General features: G+C 40.7%; 1 protein-coding gene across 6 annotated transcripts in view; it reads right to left on the reverse strand.

Annotated features, from left to right (window-relative positions):
- Window positions 1-2,766: 2,766 nt before the first annotated feature.
- Window positions 2,767-26,199, reverse strand: part of cdk6 (cyclin dependent kinase 6) — a 124,683-nt gene continuing 101,250 nt past the window's right edge. For all 6 annotated transcript variants that reach the window (XM_059944955.1, XM_059944959.1, XM_059944956.1 and 3 more), the window contains exons 6-8: window positions 15,545-15,595; window positions 10,553-10,688; window positions 2,767-9,810 (exon numbers count right to left, since the gene is read on the reverse strand). In XM_059944955.1, the coding sequence (XP_059800938.1) occupies window positions 9,664-9,810; window positions 10,553-10,688; window positions 15,545-15,595 (334 nt within the window). In that variant the 3' untranslated portion in view covers window positions 2,767-9,663. The remainder of the gene's footprint in view (window positions 9,811-10,552; window positions 10,689-15,544; window positions 15,596-26,199) is intronic.

Raw genomic sequence — 26,199 nt, forward strand, 5'->3', positions numbered from 1 at the left:
CCCTCTTGTGCTATCCATTTCATCTCTGGGAAAAAGCTTCAAACTATCCACATGATCAATGCCTCTCTTCATCCTGTACACCTCTATCAGGGCACCTCTCATCATCCGTCACTTCACTCCAAGGAAAAAAAGGCCAAGTCCACTCAATCTAGTCCGGGGGTCGGCAACCCGCGGCTCCGGAGCCACATGTGGCTCTTTTACGTCTGTGCTGCGGCTCCCTGTTGCTTTGGGAAATAATTGGTCAGTATTTAATTAAAATGTATTTTATGTTAGTTTGTTAGTTTTTGAAATGTAATTCTAAATTTGAAGATTATGGTGATCTTGTACAATCTAAATAAGACGTTGTGGCGACCCATTTCTTGACACATCCGAACCGGCTCACAATTAGCCAGCGTTCAGGCTAAGGGAGATAGCCTACGGGGGTTTGTGAGTACGTGTCTTTTGCAGCATCCGCGCACATGGGGGGCGGGTTGAGGGAGGCTTAAAAGCAAGGCTGTTTAGTTCGAATAAAGCTATCTTTGACTGCAGTTTACTGACTGCGTGTAGCACACCACTACAACGTGTTTTTATCGCTGGCTGTCCAGAGGGGAGGTGCTGAAACGCTTTGTCGCGTGTCTGGAAGAAGTGAAAACTTTCCTGGGCAGCAAAGGGCTCACCTTTCCTGAGCTGGAACAGCCAGAGTGGCTGGAAACGCTACACTTCATGGCAGACATGACAGCGCACCTGAACACGCTGAACACAGCTCTTCAGGGGTAAGGACGTACAGCCCTGCACATGTTGGAGGATGTTTTGGCATTCGAGCGCAAGTTGACAGTGCTTGCCAGAGATTTACAGAAAGGCACATTGTCTCACTTCCCCAATTTGAGAGAGTTCAAACAAGGTCACGACATGATAAATTCGGAGTATTTACATTCTGCAATCATCGCAATGCAAACATCGTTTGGGAAACGCTTCTGTGAGTTCAGAGAAGGAAAAAACACAATATCCTTCCCGGTCACTCCCCTAAGCATCGATCCATCCCTACTGAATACGACTGCATTGGCAGGTGTGAGTCAACCTGAACAAGTATGATAAATATTTTAATTGCCTATTATTTTACGTATATTCATATGTTTTCATTGTTCAGTGAAATAGTCCTTTTATTTTTCAGGTTGACAGCTGGCTGACGTTATTTTTGGTTTGCTGCTGCAAATTTAAGTTTGGCGTTTTTCATAAATACAAGAAGGACTCAAATAGACGTTGAGTATTTTACTTAAAAGTAACCTTCAACCCAACGTCTTTTTTTCGGAGTTCAAAATGTTTTTGTTGCATGCAGAAATGTAATTTCGTTTTCTCTGCAGGAGTTCATCAATTTCATAAATGCAACACATTATAGTTTGTTTATACATAGCATAAAGGCAAAACAAAACGTTGTATGCAGTGTTATTTCATTTTAAATGTCAAACGGGTTTTGCGGCTCCCAGTGTTTTCTTTTCTGTGGGAAACGGGTCCAAGTGGCTCTTTCAGTGGTAAAGGTTGCTGACCCCTGATCTAGTCTCATAAGGCATGCTCCCCAATCCAGAAAACATTCTTGTATATCTCCTGTGCACCCTTTCTATGGTTTCCACATCCTTCCTATAGTGAGGCGACCAGAACTGAGCTCAGTACTCCAAGTGGGGTCTGACCAGGATCCGGGTACTGTATATACCAGACCCCACTATTATATTGTCTTCAAATTTGACCTACGGAAATGAACCACTTCACACTTATCTGGGTTGAACTCCATCTGCCACTTCTCAGCCCAGTTCTGCATCCTATCAATGTCACGCTGCAACCTCTGACAACCCTCCAGACTATCCACAACACCCCCAACTTGTCACCAGCAAACTTACCAACCCACCCTCCTACTTCCTCATCCATGTCATTTATAAAAATCACCAAGAACAGGGGTCCTGGAACAGATCCCTGCAGAACAGCACTGGTCACCGTCCTCCATGCAAAATACAAACCATCCTCAACACCACCTTTGCCTCCTGTGGCCAAGCCAATTATGGATCCACAAAGCGGGGTCTCCTTGGATCCCATGTCTCATGGTTTCTGAATGAGCCTGGCATTGTGAACTTTATCAAATGCCTTATAGAATCCATATACACTTATGTTCTAACCTGCCCCTTAATTCAAGCTGCAACAAGAGGACATCTGCAGATGCTGGAAATGCAAGCAACAATTTTTTTCCATAGATGCTGCTCAGCCTGCTTTTTGTGTGTTGTCCTTAACTCAAGTCCTTTTTTTGAGATGTATGCTTAACTTTCATAATTTTCCAGGTGGGCTTAACATATTTCTGAGCATTTGCTGCAGCTTCAATGCACCTTCCTTTTAGCAAACTGGCTTCAAGTAGTTCATGTAACTTGCCCCTGGAAAGGCATGGTAGTGAAGAGCAAGTTATCCGAACTGTCAGCATTCATAGACCAGAATATAAAAGCAACAACGTAATGCTGAGGCTTTCTTGGGTAGTGGTGAGACTGAACTTGTTTCGGGCCCATCTAAGAAGGGATGTGCTGGCATTGGAGAGGAATGTTCCAGGGAATGAAAGGAGTGTTTGTTGGCTCTGTGCCTGTACTAAATGAAGCTTATAAGAGGGTTGTCTTATTCATGTGCTGAAGTAGATATTTCAGAATGGGAGTTCTGGGGAGAAGGCAGGAAAATGGGGATGAGAAGGATAATAAATTAGCTGTGATAGAATGGTGAAAGCCTCCTGCAAATTCAAGAACACACATTTACACAGTATTTTACATACTACAGATGTATTTATTTCCAAAATGTAAAGACATTGTGGCTAAGAACAGTTCAAGCTGAAATAAAACACAAAATGCAGACAGTAAAACTTCACCTAACACGAGCAACACCAGCATTGGTGAAATCTTGCCAATGTGCTCCCTAGTTTAACAGTAGACCCTGGCAAGGCATAACATTAGCAGCCAACATGAATCATGAATGCTTTACGTAGAAAGCAATGACAACTAATTATTATAAATATGAAAACATTTTAATCTAAAAAATTTTTGGCATCAAACTAAGGCAACCAAACCAGTCATACAGGTACCTACACCTATAAATATTACTAGATGCAAAATAAAATTTAAAGAGGCTAACTGTTGCAATTTAATTTAAATTGTATGGTGGAAATGTGTTCATACACAGGCATGGACATAAAAAAAACAATTGATTAAAAAAGTCACATAAAATAGGACAAGACTTCACAAGCGTACATGATCTGAGTTGGAGAAGCACGCAGGAATTCATTTGGGCATGAATCAAGACAGCATCTCATTAGTTCACCTAAAGAAACTTTCTCCTGTCTGTGAAGTTTCTTCACACTGACCAGAGATTTTTTGAAGATGCCAGTACGGGATGAGGACAGCAGTAGTTACCATCCCATCAGAAATGTCAGCCTTTCAGCCCATAAACTATCTTGAACTACTTACAAAACACGAGCAGCTTCACCACCAAGTAGCAAAGAGCCAACTTTCTACTTTATTTTCACTTTTATAATTTGCTTCTATGCTGGTACACTTAAGGGATTATTGATTATTATATACAGTTATCGTTGTGTTGGTTTTTTATGGTTCTATTGTGTTTCTTCGTTTTGTAGCTGTCTGAGCAAGGTTGTATAACTATCCATACTTTGATAATAATTGTAATGTGACCTTTCAACATGGTTGATGGTTCTCTTCAGTCCATTGTCTTTCAGAAAAAAATCTGTTGTAATTGACTAATGGTAGACAGAGGATCCTTATCCTGCAGGATTAGGTTAAAATTCATGATTAATGTGGAAATCTTACAGGGATATATAGATGAGGTATCCACAGAAAAATATTTTATATGTGTATTTGACCTGCTTTACTGTATGATATCTGACGTGCAGTAATGTTTGGTCGGGTTAACCAATCCCAGATTACCTTTAAGATTTAGCATGTCACAGAACATTTCAGCTTTAATGCTCAAATTAAACTACAACATGCATGAAATAAGGGGTGAAACAAAATATCTGCAGGCTCATAAATTTAAAAAATAAGCAAGCTGTCAAGGTAAGTCACTAAGGGAAATCCACAGTAAGGCACACAAAATGCTGGAGGAACACAGCAGGTCGGGCAGTATCTTCAGAGAGGAATGAATAGATGAAATTTCAGCCGAGGCCCTTCAGCATGAGTGCCTCCAGGTGCATGTTACATCCTGAAGATGTGAATGTGTTTGTAAAGTTTTTAACAGAGTGATCAATTTGAGCCCGAGGTAAACTATGTTACGGCATATTACAACAAATCAATTTGTCACTAAAACAGTAATGTATAAAAAGTATAAACTGCCATTGTAGGTTTAACTAGAACTCTTGTTGCAACCTTATGTTATCTATGCAAACGAAACGAAGGCTGCTCTGCATGTTATGTACTTTGCAACACTAGCAGTTGTACAACTAACACATGGCGGACTTCATCTTTTCTAACTAACCAGATATCATTCAAACAGCAAATTGTCAAAGCATTCCTTGACTTCAGGTAACATACAATTGTAAACTGTTAAACTGATATTTCTTAGCAAAGCCTCTTATGATCACAAATAGAAAGGTTTGAATAAATATATGGAACAAAATTATTTAAATAAGAACTTGCTTTAAGACTGCTCTCTATCCAATGGAGAGGTAAAGCATTACACTAACCATTATGATACCATGCAGTCCCACAAAAATTATTTAACTAATCTATCTAACAGCTGTAAATGGGTGCAGTTTGGCAGTAATTCTGACAGCAATCAGTGTGATTATAGTACATAAATAGCCCATTTTATGGCAGGGTTGGCTTTGGACTGGTGGGAGAACCAATGCCAGTAAACAGCAAAAGCACCAGCAGTTCATTTTTAGTGTGCATGGGCAGTAACAACTCTACACACATGTGTTCGGCAACATTGGAAACCTTGAGGAAGGCATAAAATGCTGGAGGAACTCAGCAGGCCAGGCAGCAGTTGACATTTTGGGCCAACAACCCCCCCCCCCACCACCACCATCGGCGCACATGAAGGGTCCCAACTCTAAACATTGACTGTTTATTCCTCTCCACTATCAGTCCTGTTGCCTGACTTGCTGAGCAAATGCACAGCAGCTTATACAATAACATATGACTGTTCTTATGGTCCACTGACACCCTGCTTGGAACCAAGAGGAGAATGGACATAGCAAGAACAGGGAGAAGGAAGAAGCACTTTCATCTTCCTCTAAAAAATATTGAATTTAAAATAATACATAGCAGTCTGGAGAATAGATTACAGAAAGAAAGGCATTTAAACACGGTGATATTGTCCTAGATCTGGTGTAGGTTTGATTGAAAATCCAAACTCTATGTTTACTGGCACGAGATGATTTCCTTAGTGGCTGTGCATATCTCTTTAAATGCTTGCACCAAGTCTAAGCAGCTTTTGTTGGTAATGTGATGATTTTGATAAGCAGAATTCTAGCAAATTTCCTGCTTTTCCAATCCAGGGATACAGATTCTAACTGAAGGCCTCACACCATGACTCAAATGTTTCAACTATTCTTACAGCACCATTGAACCATCTGGTAAAGTTATTTGAAGGCTTGATTTATTAATCATGAGAGTAGCACACAATGCAACACTTCCAATTCAAACTCTTGTCAAACTCAACTTTCTGTCCTTAATCCTTTTTTGCAGCCCACTTAAAACACTCAGAAACAGAAACACACAGAGCTGTGATGCGTTATGGTTCAGATCACAACTTGGCTCACTTCTACAAGCTCAATCAAACAGTAATATTCAATAGTTTAATCGACTTCCAGTTTTGTACCGTACAAAATCTAGACCTGGATATAATCAAACAATTTCAAACACCCAATTGCATAATATAAAATATTCTTCCTTTGGTAACGTTGAATTAAAAAATGTTAACCATTCTCCTTTTTTATAGTAAATCGAGTTTGCATTATTTATCAGTTTCTGTCTGCCAGGTTCTGCCATTGTCATTAACAACCCTCATTTACATCTTCCCCAGATGCCTTGAACTCGTTGATTCCTGTAATGCCTAAGAACTTAATTCTCATTTCCACACAAATGGATCTCAAGGTAGTCCTTGCGCGCATTCATAACAGATTTTCAGTTCTCACACAATTTCTGCACCTTTCCAGTTCATACACTTTGTTTTGTTTAAATGTTTTCTTCTCTCACATTCGTTCTTTGTAATGAATGGTGTGTGCAGCTGCACATCATGCTTCTAAAGTTTGATCATTAACTGCGTTTTCCTCTTATTCTAAGATTTAACTGACAGGGAAAACAATTCTTATTATTTTAACCAAGTGGGTCCTTAGCTGTGAGATAAACAATGAACAGATCTAACTAATTTTTCTGATTCTTGTTTCTAGAATAAATTGGCTTTCATATATATACTGCTCCTTGCCTTAACATTTTGGAAATATCACCTATTGGACAGAGGGATAAAAAACAAAACAACAGCTTTACACTTCAGTTTCACACTTACATTAATCTTAAGAAATTAACATCAATGTTTCAGAGAAGTGATGAAGTGCAGCTTGGAGAATCACCAAGGAGGGTTTTGCACAACATGGAAATATCAAACCTAACAAGCCTTAGAAATAATAGTTTCAACTTGCATTTTGTTGCATTATTCCTAATTCAAAGTAAGTTTATATAGTCGTAAAGTTTTAAAAGAAAGAGCACACTACTGTTAATTAAACAAATGATAGTTTATTATCTGCTTGTCTCTTTTTGTTGAGCTCTCTGTCTCTCCACTTTTGGTAGCTGCTAGAGATACCAAAATGTGGTGATCATTTTGTTTTAAATCAAATTAAGTCCAAAATGCACAAATATGAAGTTTTTTAAACTAATTATCTACCTCAGCCTGAGGGCTGTCTTGAAATATTTAAAATAATTCTCTAAAACAAAAGTTCCCAACCTGGGGTCCATGGACCCTTGTTAAATGGTTTTGGACCATGGCATTAAAAACCATAGGGAGCCCCGGTTGAATTGGAAACAATACATTGTTTAAAAATGTTATGTCCAAAAGTTTAGGACATTAATACTTATAGAAGACAGGTGTATTTTGTGGAACATATTTACATATTCGTGAATGGTTTTCAGTTGTATGTATATTTTATATATATATATATATACACACACACACACACTAGTCCACTAGTCACAAAGATGAGATGTACTTCATCGACACTGAACTCCATCCTAAATATATTCCACTCAATATCACATCTGCTATGTCATCTGTCACTAAAGCACCATAACTAATCATACAATGTGATTATATATAGTTCCCTCGTAATAACAAATTGCATTACCATGTATCAGTCTGGTGTTTGCAATGAAAAAGTGTGTGATTTTATAGTTCACCATTATAATGGAGGAAAATACCTCTGACATTTCTGGAATAGGCACATGTACAATGAAATGAGGAAATTCTGAATTAGCTGTCAGTGATCCGCTGTTTCTGTAAAGGGTCTAATTGGTATAATTCACAGAAATCAGTAAATCAGTGAAATTATCAGACATTTCCCAACTACTGACACCTGAACAAAAAACTCTTGAGCAGCAGGGTCATTAAACATGCCATAAAAATGCCTGTTTTTTCTGTGGATCAAAAGTGTATTTTCTCTAGATTGTCACTCCCCTCCCAGATAATTATTTTAAAATTTCACTCTTTCAAAAATAATAAAAGATATTTTCTTTCTAAAAAGTTTATTTCAGATATTTCAGTTTCTAAATTATCTAAATGTTAATATCACCATTGGTGTGATGGCCTGATCACATTACTGGTGTTTGACTGGTAGGGACCCCCACAAGAAGGTACCTGGCTGTACTGCCACTGGGCAGGGTAAAATTCTGACCACAGAGGCTGTTGTCTTTCAAAGTAAGCTCCATTTCACAGCTGACCACAACATTTGAGCCAATCTCACCAACAATCAATTATGTAAACTGCAGAGTTTCAAGGGTAATAAATGCAAATTAATTATATACACCATTTCACTTCCACATAGTTTATAACTCCACCAGAGGCAGTCCCAAGCCTGGCTGGAGAGAAAAGTTGGACATGGGGCTAGCAACCCCATTCCACAAAAACCTAAAGCTACAGAAAGACCAAAAGAGTTAGGGTTCTAAAGACCTCATCCTTGGAAGAAGAACGTTTGATGGGCTATACCTTCAAAGTCTGAAAGACTGGCCCAGGACTCTATCGACAGCCCAACTGAAGCCATCCATCAGCGATAATAGTAAAGTCTGTCTTCAAAAAAATACATATTTGTTACAATTTGAGACCAACAATATCCTAATCTGAAACCTAATCCTAATGCTGGAGATACAGAATAAACCCAGTAATGCTGGAAGTATGTGGAAGATCAGACAATACGTAGGGACAGAAACAGATTTAATCTTTCAAGCTCATACCGGTGATATCCAACTGTATTCCCCTTTTCATAGATGCTGACTGGTCTCCAGAGTACTTCCAGCATCTTCATTTTTGCAATTTGTTTTCATTCCAGATATATACATAAAAATGGAAGAATGCAAATCTGCGACAAACAAACAGTGATGCCACTTAATAATGTCTCAATAAGTTTACAGCTTCACTCGGAAGATGCACATCTAGTATCCAGTTTTCCACAAGCAAACACTATATGCCGGCAGAGTAAACTGGGCAAAAACTCATACATTTACAGACAAATTTTTATTTCTTCAAGGTTTTTATATGAAGGTGGTGAATATCAAGCCTGTTTCAAGTTCAAAAACTTCATGCACTAATTGGGTCATCTTCAACCTTCTACACTTGATCACCTGGTGCTACAATGGGCATTTAATGTTTTGTAAGCGCGAGACAGGAGTGTTACAATGCTTTAAGTTTTACAGAGCATCTTCCATACATGAGCTGTCTCACTTTGCAAAGAAATATTTTGATATGTGTTAAGATTTTGATAACTCCAGGGAGTTAAATTTTTGTTAGCAGATATCTCTCTTCTGTTAACACAATTATTTCAAAAATACCATTAATAAGCAACAATAGCAGAAAAGTAGTCCTGAATTTTATAGTTTTCTGTCAAGAAAATGTGATGCATTTTTTAAAAAAAAATAACTTTCAAAATGTCTTCTTCCCAATAATGCCACAAAGCGACCTCCTTCAATGGATTTTGTGACTTCTTGCCAATTTGGCTGATATTGAAGATTCACAGTATCAGGGACCGTGGCTGAAGTTGTCCATTTTGAAGTTGTTCAAAAAACATTCGTCAGTTAGAAAACTTAACATTTTGATTTACTGATCGAAACCTGGCCTTAGCAGCTGGGTACATAAGAGTTAGCAGGTCTGGCAGTGATTGTATTTGGTGTTCCACTTCACCGTTGCAGCATTCCACATTCAGGTAACATTTGCAGCATTTAATTATGTTCAGAATTATCCACAAGTGAAGGTGGAGACATGAGGGACGGTGGCAGAAACCGCAACAGTTCTTGCATTGTTTCAAAAATACTAATGTGGGGCATTAAGTCAAGAAAGCACAAGTTAGAGACGTTTCAAAAGCAGCATATGGAGGAGATATTGCTATATCGCAAAATATTTGACTTGTCAAGTAAACCTCTCAGGAACAAAACAAAACTTTTGAGAATGCTAAGCTGTCTTCACTTCAGAAGAAGGCTGGTTAGGAGATAGAGACACGTTCTGACTCTCAGCATGTTTCTCGTGGTCCATAAAATACTGGTGGGACAGTGCATCGAAAGCAGATATTCTCTTTTCTGGATTAAAAGTTAGGAATTTCTGTAGAACAAAAACCACAGGCAACACGTTAGAAATATATCTTGATGAACGCTGGCTGAAGATTTCCTTGAACTTCTGGCTCATTACAACAGTTCAATAAAACCATAATAAACCATAATAAATCATGGCTGATTTATTATCACTTTCAATCCCATTCTCCTGCCTTCTCCCTGTAACTTTTGACACCTTGACTAATCAATACCCAATGATTTGACTTGGCCTCCACAGCGATGAATTCCACAGATTCAGCAGCTTCTGGTTGCAGAAATTGTTTTGCATCTTTGTTCTGAAGGGACATGTCTATTCTGAGGCTGTGCACAGGTGTTCCAAGGAGAGACAGAAACATAAATAATGAGATATGCACAGATGAGGTGTAATAGATTATTCATGTGTATACTTTAGTTGTTAGTTGCCATTTGAAAAGCGATGAAACACAGCAGTCACCCCATTCCGTTGTCACTAAGCTATTTATTTTTTTAGAGGTATAGACCCTATGGCCTAATGAGACCATACCCTTACACCCATGTGACCAATTAACCTACTGACCAGTAAATCTCTAGAACAGGGGAGGAAACCGGAGCACCCAGCAGGAACTCACATGGTCACGGGCAGAAATTGCAGACAGTTACAGCCTGGCGTTGTAATAGCACCTATGCTAATTGTTGTGCTACTATGATGCCCCAGTTTTGGGTTTGCCTACAAAAACTATGTAACTTGATGAAGAATATATCAAAGGACATACCAGCAGCAGGTCTTTCCCTGGTTCGCTTATCTCTGGTACTAAGTCCTGTATGGGCTGTGGTGATCTTGTAGAAAATGCATTTTTTGGCAGAGCCACATCTGTTGGCCAGTCATCCTCACTGGGAAGACCAAGTACACTGTACAAAAGAACAAAAACTGAATTGGTGATCAATTTATTGTCATCAAATAGGTTAAGTCAAAGTAAAACTATTATCAAAGCACATGTATATCACCAAATACCACCGAGATTCATTTTCTTGTGGGCATACTCAATAAATCTATTACAGAACATTAACCATTGTAGAATCAAGGAACGACAGCACCAACATGAAATGTTGGTTATAATTGATACCTGTACCCAGCTGGAAGCCCGAGAAGAGTTTATTCATCATATACGCTGGGAAAGCACTACATTGTTTTTCAATTCTCAGTAACTCAGGAACAATATGAATTTGCAAATTAATCCATACTGAAAATGCTGATGAGCTTTGTAGTGCAGTAAATTCACTATTGTTAACTTTATAACCTTGTGTTTGTGTTACTCTACCAGAGATGGAGTTAGGATTAGAACTGACTGTTAGAACTGACTGTTTTTCCTTCAAAATCCACCAAGAGCACTCTGGCTTGTCATCATCTTCACTTGAATTTAGATAGGTGCCATAGTTTCAATAACTTCTTGGTTGAAAGACCAGGCAGCAGAGGCAGATACACTGGGGATTAACCGATATTTAGATAGGCACATGGTCTGAGGAAAATGGAAGGATGTGGAGATTGTGTAGACAGAAGGGATTAATTTAGTTAGTCAACACGAGTGAATCTGCAGATGTTGGAAATAAATAGAAAACAAAAAACAGAAAATGCTGGCAGAACTCAGCAGGCCAGACAGCATCTATGGGAGGAGGTAGTGACAACAATTTACTTAGTCGTTTGGTTTGGCACAACATTCTGGGCCGAAGGACGTATTTATTTTTAATATTCTTTTTATTTATTTTTATTTAGAGATACAGCACAGAACAGGTCCTTCTAGTCCAATAAGCCATGCTGGCCAGCAACACTAGCCTTAGCACAAAACAATTTATAGTGGCCAATCAACCTACCAAACTGTAGAGCTTTAGACTGTGGGAGCAGGAAAGCAGAGTGCCCACAAGAAATCCACATGGGCGTGGAGAGGAATGTACAAACTGTTTACAGATTGAGCTGAAATAGTGCTGTAATCCCGTTACAATAACTGCCATGCTACCATGTCTCAGGAATGGCAGGTGGTGGGCCCTGGTGCGTTTGAAATCCAAAAGTTCTTCAGAGGTCAAAACTGAGGCTTAAAACCTGTTCTTTACTATCATAGACTGTCAAACAGCACAGTATAGGTCCATTGGCCCATGATGTTTTGCCAATCAAGAGGAAAGAAGAAGAAATGTCGAAACAACAAAGGAAAGAACTAACTAAAAATGTAGTTTCTCACACCAGAATAGAGATGATAGGAATTTCAAAACTGCTGGTCTTCTATACCTCTGTAATAGTTTCTTTGCTGAGAAAAATATTCTATTCATGCTTCTAATGAACAGGGAATTCTGCTACGGAAGTGAGGATTTGATCGATAGGGCCATCAGACATAGGTAAAAGTGCGAATGTAAATGATATAAATGATTTAAGAGACACTGATCTTCAAATGATTATTTTATTCAATTTCCATTTGAATTGGAGACAGCTCAAGACGTATACGTTCTGTAAAGTACCAATTTGGTAATGTTCATGTAGGAAAGACTTTCATGGTTTTGTGAATTAACTAAGAGCTGATGGCAAAGACAAGGTGAATAAGACTCTCTGGAATCTCATGCTGAGAACTGATACTGGGGAGGGTGCAGACTGAAGACTGGTTATCATACTAAAAGCAGAGTGGTGTCCTTTTCAGACAGGAAAGGGGGTAGGTGGTGCAGCGCCCAAGGATCAGTGCTTGGCCTTCACTGTTTGAAGCTAATTTTATTTTATTCTTATTCAGTGACATAGTACAGATTAGGACCTTCCAGCCCTTCGAGCTGCACCATTCAGCGAATCCCGAGAGTCCAATTTAACCCTAACCTAACTGCAGAGCAATTAACCTGCCCAGTGGGTCTTTGAACTGTGGGAAGAAATCAGAGCACGTAGGCAAACTCATGCATTTCACACTGAGGACATACAGAGACTTCTTACAGGACACTGGGATCGAACTTCCAACACCACCAAGCTTTGTGCTGAACTCTACACTGCTATGGCATAGTTATATTAATGAAATAAAGGAAGGACCAGATTGGAACTGATTTATTATTGTGACATGCACTGGGGTTCAGATCAAATTACAATGCGTTTGGATTGAATAGGGGAAACAATAACAGAATGAAGTGTAACAGTCACAGAAAGTGCAGTGCACGTAGACAATAAAGTGCAAAGTCATAGTGAAGGACATTGTGAGTTCACGAGTCCATCTAAAAAACTAGACACTGTGTTAGCCTTGAACCTGGCGGTACTTGCCTTCAGGCTTTAGTATCTTCTGCCCAATGGGAGGGGGAAAGAGAGAATGTCCAGGGATGGGTGAGGTTTTGAGTATGCTGGCTGCTTTACCGAGGCAGCGAGGACTGTAGAGAGAGTCCATGGAGGGGAGATGTCTGTATCGATTGTCAAGCTTTCAGACAAAATAGATGGAAGGATCTGCTGACGTGAAGATATTTGGATTCTGCGAGAGGAAAGACTGAGATAGACTGAGTGTGTATTAACTCAGTAAATGGAGTTAACTATAAGGAAACGTGAAGTCACAGACCATAGGAGGAACCAAAAGCAAACAATTATCTTAGTAAAGAGAGAGACTGCATAGACCAGGAATCCAGAGAGGAGCAGAGATATTTTGTGAACATTCCAGTGATCTGATGAGTTTGGGCCCCATGTTTAGGAAAGGGTGTGCTGGTGTCTGGGGCAGGTCAGAAGAGATTTCCTCCATAACATCCGGTGATATCCGGTCCTATCATAAGTTAAAATAATTTGATCTGTATTCTGTACAGTTCAGGAGAATGAGGGATGGTCTCTTGAGGAGAATTATATTAGGGTGGCCTGCTTCCATCAACATAGCATGCCCCTAACTGGTCTTTGAAATGTGGGAGGAAACCAGAGCACATGAGGCAACCCACACGACTAGAAGGAGGATGTATGAACTCCTTACAGACGCAATGGAAACTGATCACCATTCCTATAACTGATGTTGTAAGGAGTCATGGACAATATTTCCCAAGTGGAAAATTATTAACTGTTTCTTAGTTCAAATCATAAGTGACTAATAAGGAAGGAGGAAAACAGAAAGCAGCCGAAAGCAAGTTTTACTGCCTGTGGAGGGCGCTGTTACTCTGCATTACAATCAACGTAAATTGCCCAATACTACTGATACAGAAGTTCAAAGTAAAACTATTGTCAAACTACATGTCACCATATACTACTCTAAGATTCATTTATTGTAGGCGTTCATAGTGAGTACAAAGAAACAAAAAAGTCAATTCTGTGCAAATAGCAAAAGAACAAATAAGCAATAAATAAAGAACCTGAGATGAAAAGTCCTTGAAAGTGAGAACATTTCAAGGATGGGGTGAGTGAAGTTGAGTGAGGTTATATCCCTCCGGTTTAAGAGCCTGATGGTTGAGGGGTAATAACTGTTCCTGAACCTGGTGGTGAGGGTCCTGAGGTTCCTGTACCTTCTTCCTGATGGCAGCAGCAAAAAGAGAGCATGGTCTGGGGGTCGGAGGTCCCTGATGATGGATGCTCTGTGTGTAGATATGCTCGGTGGTGGAGCATAGAACATGGAACACTGTGGGACTACAGCCAATTCAGTTTTGCCAAAGCACATGAAGTTCTGATATTAAGTAAAATCTGTGTCTTTACTGATGCTTTGCTGTACCCTTGAGTACTCTGTGGTGGGCGCCGATGCTTTTTTTGCTGGGGGGGGGGGAGGAGAGATCGTTGCTCTGCTGCTGCTTACGTGTGGGAGGGGGAGCTGGGGGGGGGGGCTGTGGGATTCTAACATTTAACTGTCATTCATTCTTTGGGGGCACTCTGTTTTCATGGATGGTTGTGAAGAAAAAGCATTCGTATACATTTCTCTGTCATTAAATGTACCTTTGAACCCTTTCAATTAATGCTGAATTGATTTACTGATGAAAGTTTTGAAAAGTTGTGTTCACACAACCCTGATCTGAACTTTGTGAACTATTCAAAGAAATGTGAAAGACAGTCGAAAACCTGCCTGTGTCAATATTCATTGCTTTGCACTTGCTTTGATTGCCCATTTAAGAAAATGAATCTCAGTTTGTATATGGTGGCATATTTGCACACACACACACACGCACACGCACACGCACACGCACAGACAGATCTGCGGAGAGGGGGAACGGAGTGCGTAAGTGCTTGTCATCAGGTGAGAACCAATGTTGTTAAACAAATAGCATCACTAGGTGTTTACAGACTCTTTGTCCCACGATGTTGTGCTGATATTTTAATCAGCACATGGTTGATTAAAAAAAACGGAGGGTTCTGGTGGAGTGAAGGGTTACATTGATCTTAAAGTAGATTAAAATATCAGCACAACATCGTGGGACAAAGAGTCTGTAAACACCTAGTGATGCTATTTGTTTAACAACATTGGTTCTCACCTGATGACAAGATCAATGTAACCCTTCACTCCACCAGAACCCTCCATTTTTTTTAATCAACCATGTGCTATCTAAAGAGTTTCTTAAAAATCCCTAATGTATCTGCCCCTGGCACCACCCCTGGCAGCACATACCCACTGCTATCTGTGTTAAAAAAAAAGCTGCTGAAAGCCATTTGAACAGACAACAAACAAGTGTTTACTGCCAAATCTAAGCAAAGATTATTAATAAATCAAGTATTTGCAGGTGTCAGAGTTGTAAAGTGTAATTAATGTCTTTTTAAACTATAGGTCTCCAAGTAACATCAATGTAAAAGAATGATAACTTACTCAAAGATTTTTCCTAACTGGTCAACATCGGAATTGCCACGAAAGAGAACTCTGGGGATATAGGAAATAGAGAACAAGTTGTTAGTCAATGACATGGCACTCAGTTCTCAAATGTTTTGCATTAATGTGTAAATAATATATATTTTGTGGTATAGAATAATATATAATAATGTATCAATAAATATAGAATACAATAATATTAAATAATGCATTAATACAGCTGAATGAGTTTCTCCAATAATGCTGTGGTTCTGTTCTGTGACAAGGACATCAGAATGAAGTCATAGGCATGGAGGCATACAATCAGAGAAGAGAGGCCCTTCAGCCCATTTGGTCACTGCCAACAAGATACCCATCTATAAGCATGTTGCATTTGCTTATGTCTGGCCCTTATTCCTGTAAAGCTATACTCAACATTACAGGAACAGCTTCTTCCCCTCCGTCATCAGATTTCTGAACAGATAATTTACCAGTCCATGAGAACTAGCTCACTATTTTGGCTTTTTTTTCCACAAAACAATCTTCCTGACACATCAGTGATATAAAATCTGACTATGATTTTGAACCTTTCCTCTCCATGTACCATTTGAAATGTCAATGTATGGTACCTGGCTCAAACAATTCCTCTGGCAGCCTGCTCCATATACTGACCACCCCCGGGAACCTAGCCCCCAGGACCCTTCAAATCGTTCAGATCCCACCTGAACCCTATTTTAGAGAGACATGCCATTTCTGGCACAACCAGCCCACACAGCCCAATATCGTCAAACACAAATTGTCAGCAAAGTTCTGGTTGCAGGTTCTGCAGAACCTCCAAATCTTTAACACAATTTAAGGGAGGACACTCCAGTCACCAGGCTCCTTGGCAACATTTTAGCGAGCACCATCATCTAGTTCAATGCAGAATGAAACGCATTGAGAACAGGGTGAGGATTCTTTACACCGAAATTTTGAGCATCCATGGTGGCATCTAAGCATACGCTCCAGGATGCCACATGGTGAGTTTTAATCACACACACATTCTTCATGAGGTCCTTCATGACAGACTTCTGGCTGCAACAGCAATGGCACCTCTCTCTCCCACATAGCCCTCCATATTCCATCATCCATGTCCTTAAATATCCCTAATGAGCAGTATCAGTCTCGACCACCAGGGATTCCATGCCCTCATCATATTTCATAAATTCTTCTTCTGACATCCCCCTTATTTTGCTCCAATCAACTCAAAATCCAACCCCTTCATATTAGCGTGGGGAAAAGGAATCAGGCTGTCCACAAGATGTATGTCTCATTATCCTGTACAGCTCCTTCAAGTCAGTATGCGAATCTTGTTCTTAGTTTTATACAAAGTGTAGTATTTGGTTCACAGACTGTGCTGAGTTCAAAATCTGTATCAAATGAAAATGACACAGAACAAAGCCGGAGAAACATTCCGGAGAAAGCCCTTCGTCAGGTTTTTTCCCCAAACCAGTCGAGTTATTAAGTAACAACAAGAAATAAAAAACAAAAGGCGCAAATGATGGAAATCACTTAAAAATAAGAGGTTAACATTCCAGATCAAAGACATTTTATCTGAAGAATGTAAGAATTCCCACTGTTGAGCACATCTGCAAGGAGTGAAACCACAAGAAACCAGTGCACATCATCAAGGACCCCACCTTCTCACTACTATCATTGGGACACCACTAGGTTACTCCTGAACCAGCCTGGATAACTTCACTCACCTCAACTCAGAACAGATTCCACAACCTACTGACTCACTTTCAAGGACTCTAACAATTCACGTTCTGTTTGTTTATTGAGTGAGTGATTGATTGCAGGTTATCTTCTTTTGCACATTGGTCGTCAGTCTTTGAATTGAATTTATTTCTTACATCCTTCATACACGAGGATTAAAAATCTTTATGTTACGACTCTTATCTGAATGTGTAATCTGCAATTTATAGTAATTTGTAATAAATAGCATTTACAACAGGACAGTCAATACAACATAGAAATACTGTTGCATCAGCATGAATTAATCAGTCTGAAGGCCTGGTGGAAGAAGCTGTCCCAGAGCTGGTTGGTCCTGGCTTTTATGTTGTGGTGCTGTTTCCCAGATGTAGCAGCTGAAAGTCCCCAATGATCCTTCGGGCCCTTTTTACACAGCTGTCTCTGTAAATGCCCTGAATAGTGCGAAGTTCACATTTACAGATGCGCTGGGCTGTCCGCACCACTCTCTGCACAGTCCTGTGATTGAGGGAGGTACAGTTCCCATACCAGGCAGTGATGCAGCCAGTCAGGATGCTCTTGATCATGCCCCTATAGAAAATCCTTAGGATTTGGGGACCCATACCAAACTTTTTCAACTGCCTGAGGTGAATGAAGTGTTATTGTGTCTTTTTCACCACACAGCTGGTGTGTACATACTCCAATAGATCCTCAGTGATGTGGATGCTGAGGAACTTGAAGCTGTTCACCCTCTCAACCCCAGATCCATTGATGTCAATGGGGTTAGCCCGTCTCCATTCCTCCTGTAATCCACAATCAGCTCCTTTGTTCTGTGACATTGTGGGAGAGGTTGTTTTCTTGACACCACTGTGTCAGAGAAATGACTTCACTGTAGCTTGCATCGTTATGTGGTGTTCTTCACCGATGACCTATTGTAATTCTTTGTTCTTCTGTAAATTGATCTCAGAGAAGTAATACACATACTCTGATAATAACTTTGGCTAACATACAGGTACTGCATGTGCTTCAGAAGAACAAGGAAAACAGTGTGCAGCCTCCACAGTAATCTGCAACGGGCTGAATCACTTGTAGAAGTGCCATGCCAAAACAAGCACAGTCCCCGAGAATTCCAGGTAATATTCCCACCGATTCTGTAAGTGCTGGGATTTACTTTTGTTCAAAATCTAGATTCAGGAACAGAATCAAGCCCCCCCTCACAAAGACAGGCACCATGGTTTGCTGAACTTGACCTATGGTTTAAGACTGCATTGCTGAAAATTAGTCTGGGCTTAGTAATCAGATGTCTTTTGATCAAAATAAATTGGAACTGCACAAGGATCTATTGTTCACCATTGATTGCTATCTCATAACTAATTGTTTACACCAGCTGGCCTTTGTAATCTCAGAATCAGGTTTAATATCACCGGCAGATGTTGTAAGATTAGTTTGTCTTTGCAGCAGCAAAATGCAACAGAACTGTTTACAGTAAATACAGATATATAAATTAAATAGATTAAATAGTTAGTGCAAAATAGAAAAAGTAGTGAGGTTGTGTACATGGGTTCAAGTCTATTCAGAAATTAGATGGCAGAGGGGAAGAAGCTGTTCCTGAATCATTGAGTGTGTGTCTTTAGGCTTCTGTCCCTCCTACAATGAGAACAAAGCATGACCTGGGTGATGGGAGTCATTAATGATGGATGCTGCCTTTTCGAGGCATTGCTCCTTGAAGATGTCCTGTAAAATTAAGTCAGCTCTATCATGGGTAGCCTCTGTAGTATCCAAGACATTGTCAAGGAGCAGTGGAAGGTGGTGACCCTGCCACCATGGACATGCCCCGTCCTGCAAACCCTGCTGAAGTTGACATCCATCTGATGCCTCCTCCCCTCAACCTCATTCAGAATTGTTACTTGGATCTAGAGGTGGCCCTCTGCAAGTTGTACCCGGTTCTCTTGTATGTCCTGGGTCGCCACAGATGAACCTTTTGATCTGGGAATGTACAGCATGTTCTTGTAGGCACACACTCATCCACACAGGTTTTAATGGAGTCAGGGACAACTGTGGCGTATTCATCCAGACTGGAAAAATACAACTTCAAACCTCAAAAGAGGCACCATTCATCACCCAGGAAATGCCCTCTTCTCGTTTCTACCCATCAAGGAGGTGGTACAGGAGCCTGAAGAGCTCCTTCCCCTCTGCCATCAGATTTCAGAAAGGACAATGAAACCAGACACTAGCTCATTACGTTTTTTCACTTTTAAATTACTTATTTAATTTAAATCTTTAAAAAATTAGTTTAGTTAATTTAGTTTTCTTCTTATTATGTATTGCAATGCACTGCTGCCATAGAGTAATATATTTCATAATACATGCCAGAGGTACAAGGGAGAATTCCCTGAGAAATATCAACCAATCAAAACCTGTAACAAGTAGGCGCACATTTCTTCAAACATTTTCTGATTTAACTCACACAAGACGGAATTAACAGTCAAAGGTTGCAATTACTTCATTCAGTGTCAAAAATGGTATTCCGTCACTTGAATTACACTGTGGTAACATCTTAGAGCCCAAAATATTAATCATTCCTCTTTGAACTGTATTATTTGATCATGGCTGACTAACAGTTTTGTTAGTTTGCCTTTGGTGTAATGAAGCTGAAAAGGGCTACCCGGAGTAACTAACTACAACAATGGATGACATCTTATTGAATTCAACATTGCCCCTAAAACTGTAAGTGAAACCTTGGGAGATAACCCAACATCATATTGAATGATTGGGCAGGTTTGAGGAGCTCATGTTTGTGAATTTCCCCGACTGAGAAATAGAGAATGGATCCACTTAGGTTCTTGACTCCCAAGGGCTGGTGTGTGTCCCTCTTAAGAGCAGGGCACGGCAAAACAAAAACACAATTATGGATGACACAGTAGTGTCGCGTAACATTTTACAGCAACAGCAATAGGGGTCCAGTTCCCACTGCAGTGTGTGTGGTTTCCCCAGGGTACTCCGAGGGTCCAAAATCATACACGTTAGGGCTAGTAGTTAGCAGATTGAATTCCAGTTCTTATCAAGAGAGAGATCTTCATTTTAGTAAGAACTGGAATTCGATTGTAAACAAGGTGGGAGAGCAGAAACCCGATTAGGGACTATGGGGGTATAAATACCAACAGAACAGATTGCCCATGCCCAGGCATCATCCCTGGTGGACACTGCAGAGGTGTCATCGTAATAATCGATACCTGTCCCTGGCTGGAAATCTGAGAAGAGTTGATTCATCATATACACCAGGAAAGCACTATATCCACGAGCAGGATTTAGTGGGCTCCTTCGTGATGCTACTCGCTCATTTATGACGCCTTTCCTTGATGGCGGACAGGCCACGAAGACACGATGCGCCGTTTTGACAAGCGTGTCTGCATGACCTGCTGCAGTGAGCTGTCAACTCTGGACATACACGTTCAAGCAAAAGCTCAAGACACCTACACTGAAAGGCAGATAAACAACGGTCTTTATCACCAAGGTTTTTCCATTTGCCTCAACTTAACCACTATTATCGCCCTGGCCAGCTTTTCAGTTACGCAGGCGTGCATGGCCACACTTCTCTATGAAATGCAAGATAACAATGTGCTTGATACGGTCAGGGAACTGGCCTGTGATAGACAGTCACAGTCACCCTGTTGTCTCACAAAGGCTAGGTGTGGCGTCAAAGAAAAGGTATCTCAGGCAGCTCCAGGAGCATTCTCAGAAACTCGGCAGGGAGACTGCATGGAATCTTATCTTTTGGCTTTGTCAGAGAGGTGTTTGGACAGGAATTCAGGGCCGTTCTCTTCTGGGTGCATGAGATCCGGGTCCGGGGGTGGGGTTATGATTTTACCTCGATGCTGAACCTTGCAAGTAAAGCAAACAGCGGAATCAAAGACCACCTACCCCCCCCCACTACAATCTCTATTTTCCCCTCTCTCATCAGTCAGGCAGAAGATACAAAAACCTCCCGTTATTATCAAACTCTCGAATGGATGCCTTGTACAATAAGATGGATTCTTCTCACAATCTACATCTATCTCATTATGACCATGCGATGTGAGGGTGATGTTCTCCCGCGGGGTTGTCTATTACTGAGTCCACAGTCGTGTGGGCAAGAGTAGGTGGTGACTGTGGTCAGTGGTTGGGTCGTTTGGTTGTACGGTCTCTTCTCTCACAGCTGCTGCTTGTTCTCTGCGGCAAAGCGGAGTTCTTTCTCATCTAACGCAGCTCCCTCTTGAACAGATTTCCTCCACGTCTATCCATTGAGTGCAATGTCTTCACAGCTTTTAGATGCCATGTTGGATTTCTTCAGGCTGACTTTGATGTCCTTTTTTTAACTGTTTCCTTTCCCCACCAGGGGCTCATTGACCTTCCTGTCTGGAGAGAAGTGAGTTAGGAATACGAGTGACATGACCTACTAAACACCATCGGTGTTCATGTTGGCCTCCTCCTTCCAGCTGATCCTCAAAACCTTTCGTGGGATTACCTGGTGGTTGGTATTGCTCCAGGGCTTCCAGTTGTGTTCTGCAGGTGATTCATGATTCAGCTTCATGCAATACTGTTGGAAGGATGCATTTTCTGTAGACTGCAGGTTTTCTTTATTTGGACCTGTAGGTTGTGGTTTTCGAAGACTTTTTTCTCTAGTCTTGCACAGGCTCCGCCAGCACTACTCAGGCGGTGATTGATTGCTGAGATGGTGGCTGCTTCTGAGGAGCGAGGATGCTGCCAGAGTGGGGTGATATTGTCAACTTTTACCAGTACTAATCCTAGCACCATCTGTGCAAGGCCAGCTTGCTACATGTGACTATTAATAAAGAATTGCCAATACCAGGGTCAGCAGTCTGTCTAGTAGCAAAGAACGTGTCATTTAGTCCTGAGGTAAATAAAGACATTGCAAATATGAAGCAGGTGACTGAAATAATTTCAATGTCATTGTTGCTGCAGGTCAGGTCTACAAGAGGCAGAGTTTCAGTACACAACTGTAAAGCAGAACAAAATAATTGTTATTCTGGATCTGATGCGGCATAACAATCTGCACATGGAGATCTGCGGAGAAATTCACCCTGTCGATCTTGAGGGCTGCCCCCAATGCATTCTTGGCCTGCTTTGGCTGTTAACAGAAATGACTCTCTTTACAGCATATCGTTCAATGTATATGTGATTAACAAAATTCAAGTTTATTTATCAAATGCACAGTGAAACATCCAGTGGAATGTGTTTGTGTTAACAACCAACTGTTGGACCCTGACGTTTTAATCCAAGATTCTTTTTGAAGTTAAGACAGAGGCATAAAGCTTGCTGTTTTATTAAGTACTGATAAAAAGAGAATTGAAAACAGAGCGGCAAAGTTTAGTAGTAAAAACTGGAAAAAGACTAAAGAAGATGGTGAGCAACATGCTCTGCTCTTCTTATACCTCTTAAGAAACATTCTATTCAAATTTATATATAATACTTAACCAATCTGACAGTCCCCATTCAATTATTTGATCAGGGATCACGAGGTAAAGGAGCCATTAAGAGGTAGTGACCAAAATATGATATGTTTTAACTTACAATTTGAGAAGGAGAAGGGAAAATCAGATGTGTCAGTATTACAGTTGAACAAAGGTAACTATGGAGCTATGAGGGAGGAGCTGGCCAAAGTTCAATGGAACAATACCCTAGCAGGGAAGACAGTGGAACAACAATGGCAGGTATTTCTGGGAATAATGCAGAAGGTGCAGAATCAGTTCATTACAAAGAGAAGAAAGATCCTAAGGGGAGTAAAGGGCGGCTGTGGCTGACGAGGGAAGTAAAGAGCAGTATAAAAATAAAAGAGAAGAAGTATAACAAAGCAAAGATGAGCGGGAAACCGGAGGACTGGGAAGCTTTTAAAGAGCAACAGAAGATAACAAAAAAGGCAATATGCCAAGAAAAAATGAGGTATGAAGGTAAACTAGCCAAGAATATAAAGGAGGATAGTAAAAAGCTTCTTTAGGTATGTGAATAGCAAAAAAACAGTTAACACTCAAAATTGGGTAATTGAAGACAGAAACGGGTGAATTTATTATGGAGAACAAGGAAATGGCAGATGAGTTGAACAGGTACTTTGGATCTGTCTTCACTAGGGAAGACACAAACGATCTAACAGATGTAATAGTGGCCAAAGGAACTAGGGTAATGGATGAACTGAAGGAAATTTATATTAGGCAAGAAACGGTGTTGGATAGACTGTTGGGTCTGAAGGCTGATAAGTCCTCGGGACCTGATGGTCTGCATCGCAGGGTACTTAAGGAGGTGGCTCTAGAAATTGTGGACACATTGGTAATCATCTTCCAATGTTCTATAGATTCAGGAAAAGTTCCTGCTGATTGGAGGGTGGCTAATGTTGTCCCACTTTTCAATAAAGGAGGGAGAGAGACGTCAGTGGTGGGGAAAAACTCTGGAGTCAATTATAAAAGAGGAAATTACGACACATTTGGATAGCAGTAGAAGGATCAGTCCGAGTCAGCATGGATTTATGAAGGGAAAATAATGCTTGACTAATCTGGAATTTTTTGAGGATATAACTATGAAAATGGACAAGGGAGAGCCAGTGGATGTAGTGTACCTGGACTTTCAGAAAGCCTTTGATCAAGTCCCACATAGGAGATTAGTGAGCAAAATTAGTTCACATGGTATCAGGGGCAGAGTACTGACATGGATTGAAAATTGGCTGGCTGACAGGAAACAAAGAATAGCGATTAACGGGTCCCTTTCGGAATAGCAGACTGTGACCAGTGGGGTACCGCAAGGTTCGATGCTGGGACCGCAGCTGTTTACAATATACATTAATGATTTAGATGAAGGGATTAAAAGTAACATTAGCAAATTTGCTGATGACACAAAGCTGGGTGGCAGTGTGAAACGTCAGGAGGATGTTATGAGAATGCAGGGTGACTTGGACAGGTTGGGTGAGTGAGCAAATGTATGGCAGATGCAGTTTAATGTGGATAAATGTGAGGTTATTCACTTTGGTGGCAAGAACAGGAAGGCAGATTACTATCTAAGTGGAGTCAAGTTAGGAATAGGGGAAGTACAACGAGATCTAGGTGTTCTTGTACATCAGTCAATGAAAGCAAGCATTAAGGTACAGCAGGCAGTGAAGAAAGCTAATGGCATGCTGGCCTTTCTAACCAGAGGAATTGAATATAGGAGTAAAGAGGTCCTTTTGCAGCTGTACAGGGCCCAGGTGAGACCACACCTGGAGTATTGTGTGCAGTTTTGGTCTCCAAATTTGAGGAAGGACATTCTTGCTATTGAGGGGAGTGCAGCGTAGGTCCACAAGGTTAATTCCCAGAATCGCGGGATTGTCATATGTTGAAAGATTGGAGCGACTGGACTTGTATACACTGGAATTTAGAAGGATGAGAGGGGATCTGATTGAAACATATAAGATTATTAAGGGATTGGACACGCTGGAGGCAGGAAGCATGTTCCCGCTGATGGGTGAGTCCAGAACTAGAGGCCACAGTTTAAGAATAAGGGGTAGGTCATTTAGAACAGAGATACGGAAACACTTTTTCACCCAGAGAGTGGTGGATATGTGGAATGCTCTGCCCCAGAAGGCCAAGTCTCTGGATGCTTTTAAGAGAGAGTTAGATAGAGCTCTTATAGATAGCGAAGTCAAGGGATATGGGGAGAGGGCAGGAATGGGGTGCTGATTGTGTATGATCAACCATGATCACAGTGAACGGCGGTGTTAGCTAGAAGAGCCGAATGGCCTACTCCTGCACCTACTGTCTATTGTCTATAATTCATGTGATACCAGAGAATCAGAATTGTAACCACCAGAGGCCACACTGAACAACTGCATTTACATACTGTCACCACTAGGGGACACAGTGAACAACTGCATATACATACTGTTACCACTAGGGGACACACTGAACAACTGCATATACATACTGTTACCACTAGGGGACACAGTGAACAACTGCATATACATACTGTTACCACTAGGGGACACACTGAACAACTGCATATACATACTGTCACCACTAGGGGACATACTGAACAACTGCATTTACATACTGTCACCACTAGGGGACACAGTGAACAACTGCATATACATACTGTCACCACTAGGGGACACACTGAACAACTGCATATACATACTGTTACCACTAGGGGACACACTGAACAACTGCATATACATACTGTTACCACTAGGGGACACACTGAACAACTGCATATACATACTGTCACAACTAGGGGACATACTGAACAACTGCATATACATACTGTTACCACTAGGGGACACACTGAACAACTGCATATACATACTGTTACCACTAGGGGACACACTGAACAACTGCATATACATACTGTCACAACTAGGGGACACACTGAACAACTGCATATACATACTGTTACCACTAGGGGACACACTGAACAACTGCATATACATACTGTCACCACTAGGGGACACACTGAACAACTGTATATACATACTGTCACCACTAGGGGTCACATTGAACAACTGCATAAACAAACACGAGGAAATCTGCAGATGCTGAAAATTAAAGCAACACACACAAAATGCTGGTGGAAAGCAGCAGGCCAGGCAGCATCTATAGGAAGAAGCACTGTCAACTTTTCGGGCTGAGACTCTTCATCAGATACTTCTTATACCGTCTTCTTATACCATTTGGTACCCTTCTTAGACCTCTTAAGAAACATTCCATTCAAATTTATATATAATGGTTAACCAATCTGACACTCCCCATTCAATTAATGTGATTACCAGAGAATCAGAATTGTAACCACGAGAGGCCACATTGAACAACTGTGTATACATACTGTCACCACTAGGGGACACATTGAACAACTGTGTATACATACTGTCACCACTAGGGGACACATTGAACAACTGTGTATACATACTGTCACCACTAGGGGACACATTG

Source organism: Hypanus sabinus, chromosome 20 (genome assembly GCF_030144855.1).
Source record: "Hypanus sabinus isolate sHypSab1 chromosome 20, sHypSab1.hap1, whole genome shotgun sequence".
NCBI lineage: Eukaryota > Metazoa > Chordata > Chondrichthyes > Myliobatiformes > Dasyatidae > Hypanus > Hypanus sabinus.